The 20049-nt window shown below is 41.1% G+C and overlaps 1 protein-coding gene across 1 annotated transcript in view; it reads right to left on the bottom strand.

Moving 5' to 3' along the window:
* CPNE9 (copine family member 9) overlaps positions 1-20049 on the bottom strand; it is a 91694-nt gene that overhangs the window by 9662 nt on the left and 61983 nt on the right. Inside the window, exons 8-16 of the mRNA XM_067463412.1 lie at positions 16276-16339; positions 11294-11397; positions 9192-9296; positions 8700-8741; positions 7660-7735; positions 5567-5620; positions 4939-5000; positions 2546-2592; positions 769-950 (exon numbers count right to left, since the gene is read on the bottom strand). Of these exons, the coding sequence (XP_067319513.1) occupies positions 769-950; positions 2546-2592; positions 4939-5000; positions 5567-5620; positions 7660-7735; positions 8700-8741; positions 9192-9296; positions 11294-11397; positions 16276-16339 (736 nt within the window). The remainder of the gene's footprint in view (positions 1-768; positions 951-2545; positions 2593-4938; positions 5001-5566; positions 5621-7659; positions 7736-8699; positions 8742-9191; positions 9297-11293; positions 11398-16275; positions 16340-20049) is intronic.

Genomic DNA, 20049 nt, shown 5'->3' with positions numbered 1-20049 from the left:
TCCTATTTATAACTAAGCTTTAATAAGAAATGTGCTTGTATGGTGAATTAATAGAAGCTATTTGTGAGTAAAGATATGTTATTTATTCGACCAAAGAAGACTTTGTTTTTTAATCTCTGAGTGCATATTTTAAACTAAGAGGTTTCAAGGGATTATATATCTTTTGGGCAACTGCAAAGAAATGACCATCCTCTGCTAACATGTAGTGTACTGGCATTTCTTTATCCTTGGCAGTTTAAAGACATGGTTCTTCGGTTTAACAGCTGAGTTGCCTGTGTGCCATTACATGAATGCTTATGAATATAACTTGTTCAGAGGGTTGACTTCTAACAAGGTCATGCTTTTCTTGACTAGTGGTTTTCAAAATGTGGTCTCCACATATTCATGAAGATTCACATTTGCCAAATGGATGTGACATCATTTTTACCTTTTCAATAAGGTTATGTGCAGTTATTTCCAATAGGTTATGGAATTTTCAATATTTATTCATTTACTTTCTATAAGGTATCTACATGTCACCACCATTGTTATTCTATATATTCTGTGGTCCTATTTTCTTTTCAGAAGACTGAACGTGTTATACAATTAGCACAGAATTAGATACCTTTAGCACTACACTTTCAATTTTTCTAAAGAGAGGGATTTGACATGGATTGTTGGCATATCAGAAAAAAATCAGTTCTGATCATTATGAACCATACATAAAAGGCCAGGAGCTTGCCCTGAGGGTCCTACCCCCAACCAAAAAGGAAGTCAAGTCCCACCTACCAAAGGAAACTGGTGGGACACCTTTCCATCTGGTGGGACTTTGGCTCCAAAACCATAGGCGGGGAAAAGTTTGTCGCTGTCGTAATCCTGGATGATTTCGCCCACAGCCTTCAGTGCCATGGCATAAGAGCTGAGTTGATACGGGCTCATGTAATGGAGGGAGGTGGGCTGTGAAGGAATTCCTGTGTGAAAAGGCATTCTGTCAGGCTTCAAAATCCTGCATCTGCCCCACCTTGCTCACCCCAGCCATTTAGTTCTGGGAGTTCCCATACTGGTTACATGCACAACATGAAGAAACCTCTTAAAATGACATATTTCCCTTCAACATAACTTGATTGTGCCTCTCCTCCCCTCCACTAGGTTTGGGACCTGCCTACCTTCGCAACCGCATCTTCAAGGACGAACCTGCATGATCACTAAGATCTTCTGGGGAGGCTCTTCTCTTACTCCCACTCCTGTCACAAGCCCGGTTGGTGGGGATGAGAGGGAGGGCCTTCTCGGTGGTGACCCCCCGGCTTTGGAACCCCCTCCCCAGGGAGATTAGACTAGCACCCACCCTGTCCATCTTCCACAAAGATCTAAAAATGTGGATGTTCCACTGAGCTTTTGATTAGACAATCCCCCAGATAATCTTGGCCCCAATAAGGACCCAAAACCTCATACTCACACTTTACTACTGTTCTGTACCCAAAGTTATAATGCTCCATCTAACCCTTATAATGCCCTCTATCCCTAATGTTGCCATTTGATTTACGCACTTTATCCATCAGCCCTATCCTTACAATTGAGTTGTACCAGTCTGCTCACCCGTGCCCAGAAATGGTTTATTATTGCAGGTTCATTGGTTGTTTGTTTGATGATTGATCTTATATTCTGTTATGATATTGTTGTTTTGTATTTTAAATGGTGTGTTATATTTTTAACTGTTTGTTCAGGCTCATCCCCATGTAAGCCACCCTGAGTACCTCCGGGGAGATGAAGGCAGAGTATAAAAATAAAGTTGTTGTTGTTGCTATTGTTGTTGTTATATACCACTAGCCATCCCCTGCCACACGTTGCTGTGGCCCAGTCTGTGTGTATGTGTTTTGTGTGTGTATATATGTGTATATGTGTGAGTATTTGTGTATATGTGTATATAAGGGTGTTTGCATATATATGTGGTTTTGTATATGCGTTGTAATGTATTATTTATTTTTTTGGCTTTTAAAGTCTCTTCTGCTGTGTTTTCCAGTGTTTTATGAGTGATGGTCACTCGTTGGCCTGAGAGGTGTCTTGTGTCCAAATTTGGTGTCACTTTGCCCAGTGGTTTTTGAGTTATGTTAATCCCACAAACTAACATCACATTTTTATTTATATAGATTGAGGGTCTTCCCATCTCCCTCGTTATCTTCCTCTAACACCTGTGGGTCCCCGGGTGTTTTGGCCTACAACTCCCAGAAATCCCAGCCGGTTTACCAGCTGTTAGGATTTCTGGGAGTTGAAAGCCAAAACATCTGGGGACTCACAGGTTAAGAACCACTGCTCTACCCCTTTATAACTCCTGTTTCATCCACATCTACTGTGCCTCAGCCTTACATTTATTTTCCCAAAGGTTGATTCCACTCCTCTTTGGTTCCCCATGTCCCTTGTAATGAAGGCCAATATCCAGCACTTAGGAGATACCCAAATTAGGCATTAGGCCACAGGATGAGGACCTCATCCTGTGGCCACAGACCCTTGGATGCTGGCTTCTGGCTACCATTTCCCCCTTATCGATTCAAAGGTGTGTCACACTTACCATTGGAGGCTGTGAAATCAATGGCAACTGTGAAATTCAACTGGGTCCTAAGAGTGGGGGATAAGGTGGAGAAAACAAAGAAAATGAGAAAGTCATTTTCTTGAATTTCCTAAACTGCCTTCAGTTCTGTCTCCACCCCACCAGCAGTCCTGCTCAGCCTTCTGCCAATGTCCTCAAGAAGAGCAGCCGCATCCTTAAGATTGCTACCAGTCCTCAGGTTTTTCAAATCCCAGTGCTTCACATACTGCCTTGTTCTGATCATCCTTGTGTTTACCAACCTCCTTACAGCCTTGTTCTAGGACAGAGCTTTCCAAACATTTCATGTTGGTGACATACAGTTTAGACATGGATCATTTCATGGCACAGCAATTCAGTTTTAGTAGCAAACCAAAGGTTAAGCCAACCCCTTATAAGAGATATGGACACATACATACATTGTTATACAATGTATGTATAAGAGATATAGACACATGCATACAGACTGTCCTGGTCTACTCATATTGCTTTGATTATCCACAAAGCTCAAGTAGGCAGTTCAGCCATTTTGCATTTCATCGCTACTAAAAGGGGGCAGTTCTTACCTTCGGCAACTAAAGTCTTTAACGCCAAGATAGCTTCCAGCATCTGGATTAGGGGTCTAACATCAAAAATAGACCAACAAGATCCCTTTTCGGCTCCCCAGATGTGTACCATCCTGTATCTTACTACTTGAATCCAGGGAAGCACCCCTGTCAATAAGAGCCTGGTGGTGGGCATTTAAATATTGGCTCAAGATGAGAGTTTTTAGTTTAGGATTCAGTTTGATTCATCACTTAGTTCAGAACGAGTACATAAGCACTTGGTTTAAGATCAGTTCTAAGAAAGCCCCCTCCATTAGCCTTTCTGTATCCCTCCTAACTCATCTGGGTTTTGACATGGCTCTCCAATTAATCAATCGGAGACTGTGGGACATTGCCTTTTGTGAGCTGCCCTCTTGCTCTTATGCATCTTTTTCCCCTAGTGCCTTGTCCATAAATTATGTTGGGCCTTTCCACACGGCAAACTATCTAAAGAACTTGACTGTGGCCTAATACTACTACCTGTTTTCCAAAGCAAGGTGCAATGTGCTCCGTCTGAATTGCTGCGTGGGAGATTTGCGGGTACCCCATATATAGAAAGACTCTGCCCATGTAACCAACAGGAAGTAGAATGCATCTACCACATTCTACAGTCGTGCAGCTTCTATGAACAGGCCTGAGCACACATAATCAACCCCCTGCTAAGAAACTTACCAGCAAGTCCAGTGAAATTTTATGTGAAGTTTCTACTCAGTGACAACCTTCCCCATATGACTTTGGTGGTTGCCAAGTTTCTTTTTGAGGCAGCCAGAATTAGACAATTCCTAATTTTAGACACAGGCTGAAACATGCCAGCACTTGTAGTCTTTTACCTATGTTTTTAGCCAACATGTATTTTAAGAAGTTTTTAACTGTTATCAATTTTATCCATTTGTGTGTTTAATCAACCGAATGTTCTCAATCTCATTACCTGCATACCTTGTACACCTATGGTGCAATAAATGTCTTTGGACCATAATAAAATGTTGTTGTTATTGTTGTTATTATAATGTTATAATTATGTTCAAATATATATTATTTATTTTGCATAGACTCAGCCAGCTCCACTAGCTACAGTCTGCTACTGAGCCCAATTCAAAGTGCTAGCTTTAGCATATAAAGCCCTAAACAGTTCTGGCCCAATTTACCTGTCCAAACATATCTCCCTCTATGAACCATCAAGGACATTCAGATCATCTGGGGAGGCCCTACTTTCAGTCCCACCACCTTCGCAAGTGTAACTGCTGGGGACGAAAGACAGGGCCTTCTCCATGATGGCTCCTCGGCTGTGAAATTCCCCAATAAAATCAAGTTTACTCCCTCCCTCTTGGCCTTTCATAAAAAACTTAAAACCTGGCTGGGGGATCAAGCATTTGAGTAGTAGATGTAGCAACTAGGAAGAGAGTGATTTTATGTGACCAGCAATGGATTCACGATGATTCTAAACTGGCTGAACTTCTTTGAAATAGAATGTTTGTAACTGTTTCTAATTGCTGTTTTAATTGTAACTGTATATTTTAATGTATATGTTTGGCATCTAATGGTTGCCTGTTGTAAAGCCGCCCTGTCCGGGGATAAGGACAGGGTACAAATATATAAATTTGTGAAATGAGTAAATAAATTTCTTGGTATGTTTGCGTGACACATATATACACTACAGCTGACACTCTAACATGTTGTCGGACTCATATTTGGAAGCTCTCTTCTAGGCCAATGCCATAGGAACAGTGAAGGCTGGACAGGGCTGTGGGCTTCTAGCAAAAGGGACCTGGGTGGCATGCTCTTTGAGTGACGCACCCGCCTCGAATGTAATCCACGAAGGTATACTCCGACTGCACTGCGAATGACAGGAGGGTGACCTGACAGGAACAGAAAAGGGGAGGGGACACAATAGCACAAATATTAGTTTTTTCTGTAGTTCCATGGCTCAAAACAAATTATTTTTATTTATGTATGAAAAATATAAACCACCCTTGAACCAGGTGCCTACAGATGTAAATGACAGTCACACCACAAGTGGAATGAAATTGTCCTTCATCAGTTTACAACTGTGATGTAATTAGTTATGGAAAAAGAGCAAGTAATTGCAAATAACTGGTCACATCAAAGCTCCGTGTGAGATAATGTGGATAAATGATGCGGCCGCATGGATGGAGAGACAATTTTCAGGATTGTCCCTGTTTTGGAGCTGCATCCTCGCATTGAAGCAAGAGCCCAGAGGATGCGATGCTGAGCCATGCTAATATGATTATCTGTTACAGAAGCAAGTAATTCAATTTCTAGAACAACAAATTACAGCATAGCTTGAGAGGAAAGTTGGAGTGCACGGCAGAGAAAGATCTACCATCCCATTATAAGCCCCAGATGGTTCATTCCTAGGCATGCATTTTCTCGTGATGTGGAAGGAGAAAAGAGTCACACTTACAGTGCCTGAGTTAATGTATTTCTTTTTCTTGCATTTCTTCCTAGGATTTGAAACCTGGTGTTGGAGCAGAAGAATAACAGATGAGTCTTCTCTATCCCTGAGTCCACAGCTGCCATTTGGCTTCCCAACAGCCTCAACCCAAACTCACATGGCTTCCTCTGTGTGGCCCCTATTTGCTCATCCCAGCTGGAAAGGGTTTGGGAAAGAGAGAAAGAGAGAGGCTAATCCAACTCCATGTGCAAAGGCATATGCCTTTTTATTCGAAAGGCTACCTGTGGACTCCATATTCCTTTTCTGTGGACTAGTGTGGAAGCAACCACTATGAGATTTGAAAGTAAGGCTTAGAAAAATTACTTTTATTGGACTAATTCATCCCCAAACCCAAACTGACTATTTTTTTGGGAAATTCTGGGAATTGCAGTTGGAAAAGGAAGTTTTCCAGACTCTGGACAAAATTTTACTTGAGGTGTAACTTAGCTGGGAAATAAGTATATTGCTAATCATTGTTATACCTCCATGCACCTGCTCTGTAACAGTGAAGCCCTGTTTTCTTGATTATGACAGATCTATTTTCTTGTAAAGAATCTTATCAGTCAGGGTTTATGTCCTCAACAAAACCACGATGATCTGAAAACGTGCATACCACTGAACACCATTCAACTGCCACACCATTTACTCCCTTGATAAACCGTTGTTAAACTGTTGAATCTGCTAACCTAAAGGTTCAAAGCTGCAGGTTGAGGTAAACTCCCACTGCTAGCCCTAGCTCCTGCCAACCTAGCAGTTGGACAACAGGTTCCTCGGCTTGGAAATGGAACAAGAGCACCTCCCCATGGCCAGAGTTGAGCACCGCCTCCAGAAAGCCAGAGATGAAAGGGGAAGCCTTTATCTTTCTTCTTTGTATTTGTATCTCATTAGTTTTCCACTGTATTAAAGGCACATAATGTTTGCCTATCTGTGTATGTTGTAATCTGCTCTATCGGGGAGATAGAGCGAAATATAAATAAAGTGTTGTCGTTATTATTATTGTTGTTGTTATTATGTTTTTATTGTATTTTAAGTGTATTGAATGTCACCATACAAGATCTATATGCCAATTATTTATAATTGTACTTTTATATTTGTTGTTTTTAACCATTGTTCACCGCTTTGAGTCTCTTTAAGATAAAAAAGCAATATATCAATATAATAATAATAATAATAATTTATTTTGCTAGTGAATGGCCTATGATCAAAGCATTAATAAATTACATCAAATTACGTGACTTTCAGTTCTAGCATAACATAGAGATGGTTGGAGAAGCTAGAGCAGTGGTTCTCAACCTGTGGGTCCCCAGATGTTTTGGACTTCAACTCCCAGAAATACCAGCCAGTTTACCAGCTGTTAGGATTTCTGGGAGTTGAAGGCCAAAACATCTGGGAACCCACAGGTTGAGAACTACTGAACTAGAGATTGCTAGGTCCTCCAGTCCAACTCTGTGTTAACTTCTGGGAAAAATCATAGCATAGAATTGCTTTTAGGACCTAGCAATTTTTTAGAATGACAGTTTTTCCTAGGAACGGATTAAAAATGACCAAGAATTGAAGGAGTTTTCTAATTCCCATCAGTCCCTGACAGCTTTGATGATGGGATTCAGAATTCATTGATTCTTAGAATGTTACAAGTTGCCTATATTTCTCAAGGGACTGGATCTGGGATGTATAGATGCAATATTTGCTTTGCCCCTCAACTGTGGTCCTTTGATAAACAGATATCAGCAAGCATGCAATTAAAGATTATCACTTGCTAATTACTAAGCATTACATTGCTGTTAAATTGACATCAAAAGGGAGCATCTCAAAAGCTGGCAAGTGTAACTGAAGTAGATTGAAAAGGACAAGGAGCTCTGAAATGTTTTTTAAAAATCTCCCTTACTATTGGAGGCTACACCCAGAGCCTGTTTTAGAAAGGACCTTTTAAAAGATAGGGCTCTCTTATTATCAGTAGGCTTCTTTCCATGCCAGTGAGGTTGGTCTCTTGCATGTATGTATTAGAAGTATGCAACAAACTCAATTGCGTGATATATTCCACATTTCAACCGAAAAGAGCTTACCTCATAGACTGTGAACTGGCTCTGAGCACGAGAGAGTTCTCTGTAGCTTGTGGCAAACTCTCCAATGAAATCGTGGCTGCAGGGCAGAAAGAGAAAGAAGCAGAGGAGCAGATCAGTCGTTCATGTGTCTGTTTGGCATGACACAATTCACCTTAGTTGTCCTGGCTTCCTGCTATGGAATTATGGGAGCTGTAGGCTGGATCTACACTACCATATAATCCAGTTTCAGAATGCAGATTAATTACTTTGAACTGGGTTATAGGGTCCACACTGTCATACAACTCAATTCAATGCAGTTAATCGGCATTCAGAAGCATGATTATATGGCAGTGTAGATGGGGTCAAAGTCTTATGAATTCTTTATTCTTCTCTATCAAAGAGTGTTGGTTATTTTATGATTCCCAGTAACCCATATATTTACTACTACTACTACTACTACTACTACTACTAATAATAATAATAATAATAATAATAGACTCTGGCACAAACCAGTAAAGGTGGTCCCAGTGGTGATTGGCAAGGGTGCAGTGCCTAAAGACCTTGGCCTGCACTTAAACACAATCAGTGCTGACAATCTACCAGCTGCAAAAGGCCACCTTACTGGGATCTGCATGCATTATTCGCCGATGCATCACACAGTCCTAGACACTTGGGAAGTGTCCGACATGTGACCCAATACAACAGCCAGTAGAGTGTCTGCTGTAGACTCATCTTGTTATATTTCAAATAATAATTGAATTGGTGGGACCATAATCCTGCAAAGGTAGTGGAAAAGGAACACGCAAAAATACTGTGGGACTTTCGAATCCAGACTGACAAAGTTTTGGAACACAATACACCAGACATCACGATTGTGGAAAAGAAAAAAGTTTGGATTATTGATTCCTGAATTTTTCATCTGGCACTGCCACTGCTAGTTGCTGGGTTCTGGAATTTATAGTTCAACTTTGCTAAGCTTGTACACTTCATAGCAAGAGAGACTGTGTATGCCAAAGCTCTTGTTTTCCCAAGTTCTAGATAAATCAGGTCTATTATCTCACCTGCCATCCCGGTCCCAGTCGTAGACATCGATTTTCACAGTCCTGGAACGGAAGATTTTTAAAAAGATGTGAGAGAATATTTTTTGAGCATGCTCCATTTAATTCCAATGACTCCAGAGAAAGAAGTACAATGGTTTTGATACAGTTTATGTTCATCACTGTCTGCATGCCCTTGAAGTTTAAGTTGTAGTCATCACAGTAAGACCTGAATAGGTCCATTGTTGACAGGGTGACCTGAAGGTCACCATAAGTCAAAGTGAACTTGACAGCACTTAACCAAGAATGACTGTCTTCACTCCAAATGTTACCAATGGTCAGAGGACTGCCATTTTCCAAATCTCTTGCCAACAAGTCACTTAACATGAAAGTGAAGGAACTTGTGAGCGAGAAAGGATATCTCTCCCAAAACCTCAAATCTTCTCACATGCTTTGTGCACAGGCACCATAACATGTAACCTCTGCACCCAAGTCCAAGGTCATATCGACACTCACCTGTCATAGTCCCCATTGCACAGGGCACGCACTGGGATGGAGAAGGGCTGCCATACTGGGTTCAGGTTGTTTTTCACCACCTCTGTTTTGTGACAAATGGTGAACCTGGAAACAGAGAGGGATCATGGCAAAGGCTGCTGCACAAACGGAGAGAGAAAAAATGGAAGGGCTGACTGGTGTGGGCAGAGTGGAACTACAGCAAGGGATGGGAAAGTACATTGATGCTTAGAGCGAAAATCTATCATAGCATTGGGTTATTATAGGTTTTTTGGGCTGTATGGCCATGGAAGCATTCTTTCCTGACATTTCGCCTGCATCTATGACCTCACAACTTCTGAGGATGCCTGCCATAGATGCAGGCGAAACGTCAGGAGAGAATGCTTTTAGAACATGGCCATACAGCCTGAAAAACCTACAACAACCCAACAGCAGCAGCAGCAGGAGATACCTCAGGGGCCATACAGTTCAACTCCCTTCTGCCATGCAGGAAAAGCACAACCAAAGCACCCCCTGAGCATGGGAGGGAAATACAGGTTTTGGAAGCAAGGAAGGCAAGGGGAAAAGGAGCTGGGCGATGAGATAGGAAAGGGAAAAAAGATCTGGGCAGTGAGGAGGACTTGGCCAAGCATGCACGGGGTGGGGGGTGGGAGAGAGAATGGCTATGGGGGTGGGTAAAAACTTTGGTGGGCTGGAAATGACCGACGGACCATACTTTAAGGGTCCTTGGCTGAGAGAATCACTGCTCCTCATCGGTACAACACAAACTGACCAACGATCTCTCTGAACATGATGGAGTACCAGAGATGTTTTAAAACAGCAGCATATTGTTTAACATAATGAACACATGTTCACACCTATATATATCTAAATGCTCTGTTCGTTTTGAGTGATGTCACAACTCAAAATCCGCTGGACGACTGGCCGCCAAATTTGGCCACAAGACATCTACTAACCCAAGGAGTGAACATCACTTTAAAAATGATTTTGTCATTTGGGAGTTGTCATTGTTGGGATTTATAGTTCACCTACAATCAAAGAGCATTCTGAACTCCACCAATGATGGAATTGAACCAAACTTGGCTCACAGGACTCCCATGGCCAACAGAAAATACTGGAAGGGTTTGGTGGGCCTTGACCTTGAGTTTTGGAGTTGTAGTTCACCTACATCCAGAGAGCACTGTGGACTCAAACAATGAAGGATCAGGACCAAACTTGGTACAAATACTCCATATGCCCAAATATGAGCACTGATGGAGTTTGGGGGAAATAGACCTTGACATTTGGGAGTTGTAGTTGCTGGGATTTATAGTTCACCTACAATCAAAGAGCATTCTGAACCCGACCAATGATAGAATTGGGCCAAACTTCCCACATTGAACCCCCATGACCAACAGAAAATAGTGTTGGCGACCCTTCTGACACCCCCTCTCGACCCCCCTCCCCCGGGTCCCAACCCCCAGATTGAGAACTGCTGCCTTAAGGCCATCCAGTCCAACTCCCTTCAGCAGGGCAAGAAAACATCATCAAAGCCCTCCTGACAAAGAGCCATCTAGCCAAAGCTATAGATAGATCTATATGATTCACACACACACACATACACACACACACATGGCTGATATAATATCATAGATTTGAAAGGGACCCCTAAATAAGAACAATGATATGTTGTTCCAGAGCAGGCAAACCAGACAATCTCTACATCAACACTGACAAAGAAACAACAAGAAAGTGTTTACTCACAAGCATAAAGAAATTACATATATTAGAAACCAACTTTCTCATTACTTTATTTTCAAGATCACCAGATTGGGCCACAGCAATGCATGGCAGGAGGTGGCTAGTCTCATAATAGATATGTAAAAAGTGTGGCCTATACTAAAGCCCAAAGGTGTATTTCAGCACCAATCTCCGATGCCCTTTAAACAAAAGACAGTGAAAAAAGTTATCATGGAAATGAGATATGCCTACTGATCCTTATGGGACCAACTTCCTAAAAACTCTCTCTGAAAGGCAAGACACTTTCAAGGTAGCCACATGGTATGGGTACACATATGCCTGGGTAACTGGGTGCCAGGGCCTCAAAAGGGGCATCTCTTGCGTACGTGCCATCCTCGTTGCTGCGGTAGAAAACAAGGAAGGGGTCGGATTTGCCAAAGAAATCCTTCTTGTCGAGCTTGTTGGCACACAGCTGCATGGTGACAATGTCCTGAAAGAGAAAGTGTACATCAGATGAAGGCAGAGGTGTGACAAAGATACCAGTACATATCAGAGGTACAACAGGGAGAAGTGAGAAGAGGATACGTAACTATATTTGAGGAATGAAGTATATAAATGTAGCAAGTAAATAAAGGCAGCAGGCAGGGAGGATATCAAGAATAACTTTGTGTCTGCTGAGGATGAACAAGTCAGTCATTTGCTCTTTCCCTCATATTTCATATATTCTCCATTGAATTTATTGGGGGTAACTGGGTGTTGGGATTCAGCCCCAGACTGCCAAAGTTTCAAGTCCTCAATGAGGAGCAGTTCTTATAGTAGAGACGGAAGGTTTCCCTTTCTCCATGTCTCCTGTTTCACAGTTGGGAATCTATCTATTTCTTCTCTCCTCTCTGTTTCTGCTCTCATCCTGATTGGTTGTTTAAAGTAGATACTTTTCTAATTCAAGCTTTTTGAATCTGTCTTCTGCCTTCTTACATTTTAGTATGGAGAGTATGTGCTGTGTGCTTTGAGCTCTCTATCTCTGCTTGTGTGTCAGGAGAGATGTAGTAATTGATGATTTTCCCTCTCTTGAAACCTTAGAATAGATGGCTGTTAAGAGTAGCTCAGATCCAGTTCTTGATTATTAAGAAATGCAATTATTTCTTACTATTATAAATAAACCTTTTGTGATTTTTTTAAAGATTGGACTCTGCATGTTTGCCTCCTAAGCTCTGAATTCTTTACAGCCACATCACACGGCACTTCACGCTCTGCTCGCCAATGAGCTGATGCTCAACTTTTGTATCCTGTTTTATTTTGGATGCTCTGCTTTATATTTTAGGGTAGCTTTCACTAACTCTGGGCACTTTGGAATTCTCTTATCAAAGAAAAAACATCCGAAGTGATAACTTAAAACTGTGGTTCTCAACCTTTCTAATTCTGTGACCCCTGAATAAGGTTCATCATGTTGTGGTGACCCCCAACCAAAATATTATTTTTATTGCTACTTCACAAATATAATTTTGCTACTGTTATGAATCATAATATAAATATCTGATATGCAGGATGTATTTTCATTCACTGGACCAAATTTAGCACAAATACCCGATATGCCCAAATTTGAATACTGGTGGGGTTGGCAGGGGATTGATTTTGTCCTTTGGGAGTTGTAGTTGCTGGGATTTATAGATAACCTACAATCAAAGAGCATTCTGAACTCCACCAATGATGGAATTGAACCAAACTTGGCACACAGAACTCCCTTGGCAAAAAGAAAATACTTGAAGGGTCCGGTGGGCATCAACCTTGAGTTTTGGAGTTGTAGTTCACCTACACCCAGAGAGCACTGTAGATACAAACAATGATGGATCTGGACCAAACTTGCCATGAATACTCAACATGCCCAATGTGAATGAACACTGGTGGAGTTTGGGGAAAATAGACCTTGGCATCTGAGTTTTAGTTGCTGGGATTTATAGTTCACCTACAGTCAAAGATCATTCTGATCCCCACCAATGATAGAATTGGGCCAAACCTGCACATGGAACCCCTATGACCAACTGAAAATACTATATTTTTGGATGGTCTTTGGTGACCCCTCTGAAACCCCCTCGTGACCCCCCCAGGGGTCCCGACCCCCAGGTTGAGAACCACTGACTTAAAAGATCAAGCTGTTCTAAACATGGAGAAGACAGTGATGTGCATGCTTGTCACATCATCTTTAAAGAGATTATCTAAAGAAAAGAGTGGCAACTGCTGGAGAATGTGTGTGTCAACTGTAAAATAAGATGCATGAAACTGATTGGTCAGGCAATGCCCGGGGAGCAGGCTGAGCCTGGGACTTTTGGATACTGTTACATTTTTGTTCAGGCTTGAGCTGTGCAGGTGCAGAGAGAGAATCAGAGAGAGATTTTGAAGTGTGTTCTTGCTTTACGAGCTGCTGAAAGAGTTTATCCACATGGACAAAAGAAAGAACATTTTTAAATCTCTCATAAAAGGACATTATGTGAGTTGGTGCAACTGATCATATTGTACATATGTTGTTCTGAACTAAGAAGAGTAAACTACTTGTTCTTTATTGTTCACCTATGTGGCATATTTTCTTTCTCTGGCAAGGCAGTGTGTGGGATGATTCAACGTGAACTACGCGTGGTTGATTTTCACATTACGCCACAAACCCTACTTTATCCCCATGAACATAATTGGTATGTATTGATTCAAAGTAAGAATTTTAGGAGTGAAGCACTCAAAGCTTTCTACTTTGATGGTTAAATCAATCAGTTATGCTTTCTCTCATATCATGTTTCCTTCCAGGCTGTAGAACATCTGAGCCACTACTGAATTGAAGAATCCCTGGATGAGGCTAATGTGATGGTCACATTCACACATGATTTATTTTAGGCTTTGTTTTGAGAAGAATGCCCCTGCCCTTCTTTCACTATCACTTAGCTCAGGCATGGGCAAACTTGGGCCCGCCAGGTGTTTTGGACTTCAACTCTCACCATTCCTAACAGCCTCAGGCCCTTTCCTTTTCCCCCTCAGCCGCTTAAGCGGCTGAGGGGGAAAAGGAAAGGGCCTGAGGCTGTTAGGAATGGTGAGAGTTGAAGTCCAAAACACCTGGCGGGCCCAAGTTTGCCCACGCCTGACTTAGTTGATGCCTGTCCTCACTAGCCAAACTTTTGACCATAGTGGAAGGCCTCTTTTAAGATATGCTATGCAAGGAAGCAAATGTTACAAACTAAGGATGTGGTCCATCCTATATGAATGTATAACAAAGGCTGTCCAGGTAAGCTTGAACATCTTAGAAGAAAGCTTGAAGGAAATCTGCCACTGAAGCCAATAACATGAGTTCATTTTTGTTGAGGTTGGAAAATTCAGACTCCCTTGTCATCGCATCTCATCTGGTACAAGCTGTTCCACATTATGATCACTTTACTTCTTAAAAAATATCGTCTGTTTGGATATTGCATAATTTGCTCAGAAAGGGTGAGTCCCCTCTTCATATGGAGGAAGGAACTAATTTTTGAAGTTAGCCTTTTTTGTTACAACTCCAAGAATCCTTCACCCAGGTGGCAAACAGGGATACAGGATCATGGGAATTAAAAGCCCAAATAAGAAACTCACAAAAATAAAAAAATAAAAGTGTTGGTGAGATAGGGAACAACAAATCACTTTTTCCATATGTTCACTAGAGTCTCCATTTAGTGAAAATAAAAAGTGCATTGACCTGAATGTACTCCGTATACAAAGCTGCCATATTTGATTAATTTGCATTATTATACACTCCAAAGAACTCCGAGAGTGCTGCATATGGCTTTCAAGCCATCTCCCAGCAGACCAAATGAACTTCTTAGGATCTAAGAATTAACATCATTGTTCAGGAACAGAACTTTCATAGTTTTATAGCAATCCATTAGCAATCCACTCAAGTTAATGCAATTTGTATTTGAAATTTTAGTGGAACATAATAAATTCTCATATATTTGGTTACTCATGCGTTGCTGAAATACTGACCTCAGATTAACATATAAACATTTCAGTGGAAATTGTGGGAAACCATCAGCAATTTTAAGAAAATCTATCCTGAAAAGCAATAGCAAAAACCAAAGGCAATATAATAACCACCCTTGGTTCTGAAGACTTGTTTTTCAATCCATTTCCAAGTGGAAATACAGTACCACTTTCTGCCCTCTTATTAGGACGTTATTTTAATATTGAATGTAATGTTTTAAATGTTTAATATGTATTAATGTTAATTTAATTTAAATCTTAATGTTATTAGAATTGTATGTGTTTTAAGGCAATGAATAATTACCTATATGGAAGCCGCCTTCAGGGTAGAGAAAGGCGGGGTATAAATAGGGTAAATAAATAATAAATAAATAATGCAATGTCTTCCAGAAAATGGAGATTCCAGAGCTCTAGCCAAATATAAGGTTAACCACCAGCTGCAGTAAATCTTGCCAGTTTAAAGCCCGAGTCAGGGTGAACTCCTGGCCTTTAGCCCAGCTTCTGCTCACCTAGCAGTTTGAAAGCAAAATATGAGTAGATAAATAGATACCTCTTAAAGTGGGGAGGTATTTAAGGCACCTACTGCATAAGGAAATGCCAGAAAATGCCAGGAATTTAATCAAGGATGAAGTTACAAACAAAGTTCTTTGAGAGGGGAGATGAAGCGACAGCACCCCCTGTGGCCAGAACTGAGCACAAGCCTCCAAGATGCCGAAGATGGGAAAAACCAATATATCCTTCTATCTATGTACAGTTGTCTGTCTTTTCAGTGTATAAATGGCATTTAATGTTTGCCTTATATGTGTTCTGTGATCTGCCCTGAATCTTCTTCGGGGTTGGAAGAGTATAATATAAGTACTGTCATTTTTTTAAAAAAGTGTGTATGTTCCTTCAGGTCTCATATTGACCTCTGGGACTCCATGTACTTTTATAGGTTTTTCTTAGGCAAGGAATACTCAGAATTGGTTTTGACAGGTCCTTCCTGAGAAATCTTGCTTATAGCACTTGGTGATCTCCCACCCAAGCACTACACAGATCTGGTACTGCTTAGCTTTCAAGATAAGATGGGATCTGGTGCCTTTAGGGTATTTAGGTCCTGGTAGACTCTGGCAATCCTATCTCACAAACATTTTTTTTATTTTTGTGAAAAATTAAGCAGACAGAAAAAGCTGCGGGAAAAATACAAAAAGTAATAAATTGCCAGAATTGCCAAAGTTGTGAATGATGGGAAATGAAATCCAACAACATGAGGGGTCATACATATTCTCATCCCTTTTATGTGTGGTTTCTTTTCACAACAATCCCTTGCAGCCAGGCCTAATCCTGCCAGCTCTTTTCTATTAGGGATGAATGCATAAGAGGAAAATGGACAACTTACCCGACAATTGCTGAGCTCTTCAGCAGATAACAAAATACTGCCACATTTTTTCCCTGGAACTCCTCTAAAGAGAGAGAGGGAGGAAGAGAGAAGGAGGGAGGGAGAAAAGTTTAGTGTTAATTCAAAACTATTTGTTTTTAAAAAAATATTTTTTAGTGTTACTTCAAAACTATTGTAGTTCAGCCTGTGATTGTTTCTGATATTCATGTTGGAAATGCCAGAGTGAGACATTCCTCAAGTCTTTGCACAGTGGACTTGAGGTTACCAGATCACACAGACGCAAATGATAACAAACTGCGTTTTCTAGTTTCAGAATAACAAAGTCTTTACTGAGCACATCTCTACACGTCCATTTTCCAAGCAGGCTACATCTTGAAGACAAAACTACAAAGCACAGAACACACAAACAGTTTCAATTTCATCTCCTTATCAGTCTTCTAGCTGGTATACTCCCTTTTCTTCCCATAGCAAAGGAATTCCTGTTATCTGGTTTCAAGGACTCTACTCTCTGGCCTATTCTCTCTCTCTCTTATAATAACAATCTAATGCACAAATGAACAAAACTGAACATAACTGAATCCATTTTGAAATACATATGAGTCCATTATTAACACATTGAAAAACATACATATAATACTTCCAATTATCCTGACAGGGAATGGGGATGAAGGCTTTTCTGGACCTAGGTCTGTTGGCAATGGGAATGAGGGTTTGCCTGGGCCTGAGTTAAGTCCAGACAAGAGGCCCGAGGTGTCTCATGAAGGTTCACATGGTCATATTCCTGGAAAAGGCCCTCAAGAGTATTTCTCTGAGAAACTGTCTTCTGAAGATGTATTGTCAGGTGCAGAATTTAATGAGAGTAAAGATAGAAAGCAAGTCTTTTGTAAACAGAGGCAAAGTTCTCAGGCACAACGAAGGTCAATTTGTCTGCAGGAAAAGTGAGGTAAGAAACCCTTATCTGGTTGTAAGGGCAAGAGAAATGCTTTCCTTTCAGTTCTGAGGTCAGGAAAAACTTTATATTCATACAAGGGAAAGAGTTGTCTCAGTCTTGTCAACAATGGAATTTCATGACGGTCTTGTTTCCAAGTGTTCCTAGTTTCATGTACCAAGTTTTGCCAGGCTCCTGATCTGTGTATTGGATTTTCATGCTGTCATGTTCTATGGATTTTGTACCTTTGAATCTTGTGTTTTACCTTGTGTCTTGAAGCTCATGGACTATTCTTTATCTTGGGACAATGATGTTTTTACTATTATTACTGCTTTGCCTACATTTATTCTTCAACAAATTGTTTGCTGTTTTTACCAAGCTGGTGTGGTGTTTAAGGTCAGAGTGTTCCTGTTCTGGAGCACAACAAATATTCTTCAGACCAGAGCTGGAAAAAGTTACTTTTTGGACTGTAACTTCTAGAATCCTCAAGCTAGCTATATTATCGGTGTTACTTGAGTACCTGAGTGGGATCAGACTGGTATTTTACTAGGGTAACATGTGACAATTTTTGTGCTGTTGCTACTGCTGCTGTTGTCATCTGCATGTATATATTCTTGATGCTGCCATTTCTAAAATAGATCATATAGGTGGAGAAGGAGAGAGACACTGTTTACAGGCCTCTTCCAGAATCCCAGCTATCTCAAACTGGCTTGGCTGGCATAAATCTCTACTTCAAACCATCTAAATCCATTGAGAAACATGGAGTGCCAATTCCATTGCACTGGGACTGACTTAGCCAGCAATTGGGAGATGGAGGGTGGGGGCACAACAGGGATGAGAGAAAAGCAGAGGTGGGACCTGATGGTTGTGTCAGGCCACAACAGTCCCTAATTTCCTTCCTAGCATGGCAAATGTCTGTAATGAGTGTGGTGGGAGCAAAGCGGCATTTGGAATGGTCAGTGGCACTCAGAGGCATGCTCTGTCAGAAATAATTAGTGGTGGAAAGCAAAAGATACAGAGAAAGGCCCTGAACTCACCCACATAACTACACACATACTTTGTTGCTTGCTCCTGGGTGAAAAAGGAAGCTCAAGCACAGCCTTGCATCAAAGCCAAAAGAGCCCCCAGCTGGGTCCCTCAAGCCAACAGGTTCCATCTGGGGAAAGCTTCAGATTAACACCTCCTACCCAAACCTTTCTGTTGGCCTGGCCATCTACACCTAGAGCATATGTGGAAACCAATTAGCATAACTGTTGACAGGAACCAGAACATCTGAACACATAAGACCTATTCTGGTCAGTGTGCGCTAAATATGCATACATTTCTGAGCCCATTTCAAAGCACTGCTTTTAGTTTGCGAAACTTTATGCAAGAAGGACTGAACAACTTGATGAAATGACTCTCCTATCATAACACATCAAATATTCAAAGACCAGTGACTATCACTTTTCTTGCTCCCTTCTAGAAAGGTTCAGTGTGCATCTACACTGTAGAATTAAAGTAGTTTGACATCCCTTTAACTGACCTTGTTCAATGCAATGCAATACATGGAGTTGTAGTCTTGCAGTCTTTGGTATTCTCTGCCAAAGATTGCTGGTGCTTCACCAAACTACAAATCCCAGGATGCCATAGGTCTGGGCTTTAGCATAGTGTGTTAAACCGCCAGCTGAAGAATTTTTTTCTGATCAAAAGATTGGCTGTTCAAGCCCAGGTTGGGGCGAGCTCCTGCCGTCAGCCTAGCCTCTGCTCACCTAGCAGAGTGAAAACAGTAATGTGAGTAGATAAATAGGTAGCGCTTAAGTGGGGAGGTAATAAAAGGTGCCTATAAGGACATGCCAGGGATTTGATTGGGAGGGCATCTACAGACAACAAAGTTCCTTGGTATGGAAGATGGAGCGCCAGCATCTCCATGTGGCTGGAGTTGAGCACAGTTTCCAGATGCTGGAGATGGAAAAAGATGGGAAGGCCTACACCTCTGTTTATGTATTTTCTGTCCTTGTTAATTATATAATGGAATTGAATATTTGCTGTATATGTGTTCTGTAATCTGCTGTGAGTCCCCTTGGGGAGATAGAGCAGAATATAAATAAAGTATATAAGTACTTAAAGTGGTGTTGAGCTGCCTCAATTCTACAGTATAGATGTACTCTCAGGGCGGAGCGACAAAAGTGAGGGCCTTTTTGGTTGTGGCCCTGTGAGTCATTCTATGTTCTTCCCAGGAAGTCCTGTGCTTCTTGATATTTTTGATTCCAATTTAAGACATTATAATTATAATTATAATTATAATTAAGTGGTTAATTATTTCTGTGTAATTTACTCTTGTATTTTACTTCTGTGTAATTACTCCTTCATATTACAGCTATATCACTCCTGGGTTGTTGTAGGTTTTTCAGGCTGTATGGCCATGTTCTAGGAGCATTCTCTCCTGACATTTTGCCTGCATCTATGGCAGGCATCCTCAGAGGTCCTCGCAACCTCTGAGGATGCCTGCCATAGATGCAGGTGAAACATCAGGAGATAATGCTTCTAGACATGGCCATACAGCCTGAAAAACATACAACAACCCAGTGATTCTGGCCATGAAAGCCTTCGACAATATGTATCACTCTTGTTTTTAAATTTTTAGCTTCTTCGTATGTTTATTGTTTGAAGTTGCCATGAAAGTCTTCTAAGAAATCTAACAACTTAAACAGTACATACATTTGGCCCAGTTAAATTGATATCAAATATTCTTTATTCCATAAAGACAACAGAGCGCCGCTGGCGTGTGAAAAAACTGAGCATATTCAAGGTCCATTAGCATTGTGAAAACCTCCTCATTTTAAATCCAGAGATACTATCCAGAC

Source organism: Anolis sagrei, chromosome 2 (assembly GCF_037176765.1).
Source record: "Anolis sagrei isolate rAnoSag1 chromosome 2, rAnoSag1.mat, whole genome shotgun sequence".
NCBI classification, from domain to species: domain Eukaryota; kingdom Metazoa; phylum Chordata; class Lepidosauria; order Squamata; family Dactyloidae; genus Anolis; species Anolis sagrei.
The sequence above is the reverse complement of the archived record's forward strand: the minus strand, read 5'-3'. Positions and strand labels throughout refer to the sequence as shown.